The sequence below is a fragment of the Brassica oleracea genome, chromosome C4 (genome assembly GCF_000695525.1).
Source record: "Brassica oleracea var. oleracea cultivar TO1000 chromosome C4, BOL, whole genome shotgun sequence".
Taxonomy (NCBI): Eukaryota; Viridiplantae; Streptophyta; class Magnoliopsida; order Brassicales; family Brassicaceae; genus Brassica; species Brassica oleracea.
The window spans coordinates 35889953-35892643 of record NC_027751.1 but is presented as its reverse complement, the minus strand read 5'-3'; the positions used below and the strand labels follow the sequence as shown (position 1 = coordinate 35892643).

The 2691-nt window shown below is 36.2% G+C and overlaps 1 protein-coding gene across 1 annotated transcript; it reads left to right on the top strand.

Annotated features, from left to right (window-relative positions):
* The first annotated feature begins 434 nt into the window (after positions 1–434).
* LOC106341275 (E3 ubiquitin-protein ligase SINA-like 7) lies at positions 435–1560 on the top strand. Its single transcript, XM_013780079.1, has 2 exons — positions 435–576; positions 716–1560. The coding sequence occupies exons 1-2, from the start codon at positions 469–471 to the stop codon at positions 1487–1489; spliced, it is 882 nt and encodes a 293-aa protein (XP_013635533.1). The 5' UTR covers positions 435–468; the 3' UTR covers positions 1490–1560.
* The last annotated feature ends 1131 nt before the right edge of the window (positions 1561–2691 follow it).

Sequence of the window (2691 nt, the reverse complement as noted above, 5' to 3'; positions counted from 1 at the left end):
TCAAGTTCGATTAGTTGATTTATCAATCTTCTCAATATAATCATATCATCAATAAAGATTTCTTATTCCTCTATACGTTTCTGTTAAAAACGGTAACTCATCTGATTTATCGTCATTAAATCGACAGATCCGTAGAGACGACAAAGCGCGGGTTACTATCTAGTTATATTATATTTGGAGAAATGGTCCATTCATAGATGTACCTATTCTTAGAAATTAGGCTGGACCATTCTATAGGTCCGAGGTAATTCTAAAAAAAAAAACAAACCAAAGAATCAAACAATGAAAAAGAAAAGGAATAATGGCAATTACTCGTATTCCTTATTAGATAAGGAAAATTGACTATTCTAGCGGAATTGAAAATCTCAATTCCTATATATGTGTGTGTTCTAAGATTGTGAGTTTGACGGCCGAATGAAAAAGCAAAACCACGTTCCTATCCAAAAAACCTAATCGAAACCTATCGTCATGGAGTGTGTCTCAAGCACAGAGGACAAACCACGCACGGGAATACTGAATCTTGATGTTCTCAGTTGCCCTATTTGCGTCGAGCCGTTCACTATTCCTATCTTCCAGGTTACTCTTCGAATTTTGCGTTACGGATTCATGTTGTTTCTGATGATATTTGATTTTGTGATTATCTGCTAGAATATTTTGTTAGGTTTCGTTTCTTGGATGGTGCTTTGATTATAATTCATTAGTTTTTGTACTTCAGTGTGATAATGGGCACTTAGCCTGCTCCTCTTGCTGCCCCAAACTGCGTAATAAATGCCCTTCCTGTTCTTGGCCTGTTGGCCACAGTCGCTGCAGAGCAATGGAGACTGTTCTTGAGTCGATCTCTATCCCATGCCAAAACGCCGGGTTTGGATGCACGACAAAATTGATTTATGGGGAAGAATCAACTCATGAAAAGACATGCACTTTCTCTCCATGCTCCTGCCCTGTAAAAGATTGCAATTACACTGGCTCATGCAAGGATGTCTACGTTCACTATAAAAACCTTATCCACCCGAATCCCCAATCAACATCACAGCGCTATAGGGTCCGTTGTGGCGAATCCTTTAGTGTCAAGATGAATATCAGTGATAACTTAGTAATCGGTACGTTGTATAAGGAGAGGCTATTGTTTACAGTGCAGAGTTTCAGGAAGTCTTATGGTGTGTATGTTATTGTAAGCTGCATTGCACCATCTTCTCCAAAAGTAGGAAAGTTCTCATATTGTATAACTTATACAATTGATGGACACAGTATAACTTACAAATCACCAGAGTTGAAGAAGATTCAGAGAGTGAGCTTTCATACACCTCAAGAGAATTATATGTTGATTGCTAACAGTTCACTGCATGGTGAATCGTTGGAGATGAGGATTTGCATCAAGAAAGAAAAACGAGATAAAACAAACGATATAAAAGGTCCTCATCAGTGTGTTCAAAAAAAAAAATTGTTCAAAAAAAAAAAGGTCCTCATCAGAAGCGAAGAGCGTTCTTGAAGTGAGCTCTTAAATCTCTAAGTCTGAACAGAGTTTCATGTTTGTTCCTAACAATTTTTTTGTTTGGTAAATCGTTGAAGATTAATTACCAGTCGATTTCTCACACAATCAGACATTGTGTCTCTTGTAATCTGATATACAAGATTGGACTTTTTATTTTTGCTTTTGATATTCTTATGATATCTCTATCTACCTCAGACTGATATACAAGATTGGTCTTTTTATTTTTGCTTTTGATATTCTTATGATATCTCTATCTACCTCGTCTGTTCGATTTAATGCACCCGTTTTCATTAACTACGATGTAACTTTGACATGATGAACTAAGATCAAATTTAATTATGAGGAGCTTGATAGTCTCGTATATGGATATTCCTATGATGCGAACATGAGTGATGATGATTAGCATATCGCCTGCTTTTCGTCTGGTTAGTTGTTTCTCTGGAAACTCTATCTATCTCGTCTCTTTTGATTGAACGGCCCATTGTCTTAGTTTTATGAGAATATAGTTAGGATTAAGCGTTGTAGGGAGGGAGATGGTACTATTAGACGCACTGCACCTTCTACTCCAGGATTAAGGAAGCTATCATATCGTCCTTCCTACAGTGATGATGGACAGATTCTTATTTGATAACCAAAGCGGAAGATACTTCTAGACGTGAGATCTCTCAAACCCTGAAGAGACTTTCATATTTGCCAGATTTTCCCTGCATTCTTAATTGGATTATGGGCATATCATATGGTGCATATCTCATGATGTACAAAATATCCCTAATGCGCGTACAACTTATTCGTAAAACTGGCAATCTCAATATTATACATATGAATTCTACTGTGAATCGACAGTAAGAGAAAAAAATTTCATCATCAAAAAGATCAGAGAGAAAAAGAAAGAAATAGTGATTGATAGGTACATGAAACGCACCACCACATGGCTACACATCTGCAAAAAACCAATATATTGAAAACTACACGAATTATATGAATTGCATGATGACATCACTGAACTAATTTGTGTTAGGTTTCTAACACCATAAATATAATTTGAAACTTGAAAAAAGGGCTGGATTGAAATTTGGCACCATCCGGTGAATTATCTTTTGAGAAACGGATCATAATATATATCCAAATGATCAAAAACAAAATGAACACAAGTAGATCAAGTATACAAAATCCAATGCTATACATCAAAGAACAGTTAA

Coding starts and splice junctions, on each gene's coding strand:
- LOC106341275 (XM_013780079.1), top strand. CDS start 469: ATGGAGTGTGTCTCAAGCACAGAGGACAAACCACGCACGGGAATACTG. Junction 577..715: donor TCACTATTCCTATCTTCCAG/GTTACTCTTCGA, acceptor TTTGTACTTCAG/TGTGATAATGGGCACTTAGC.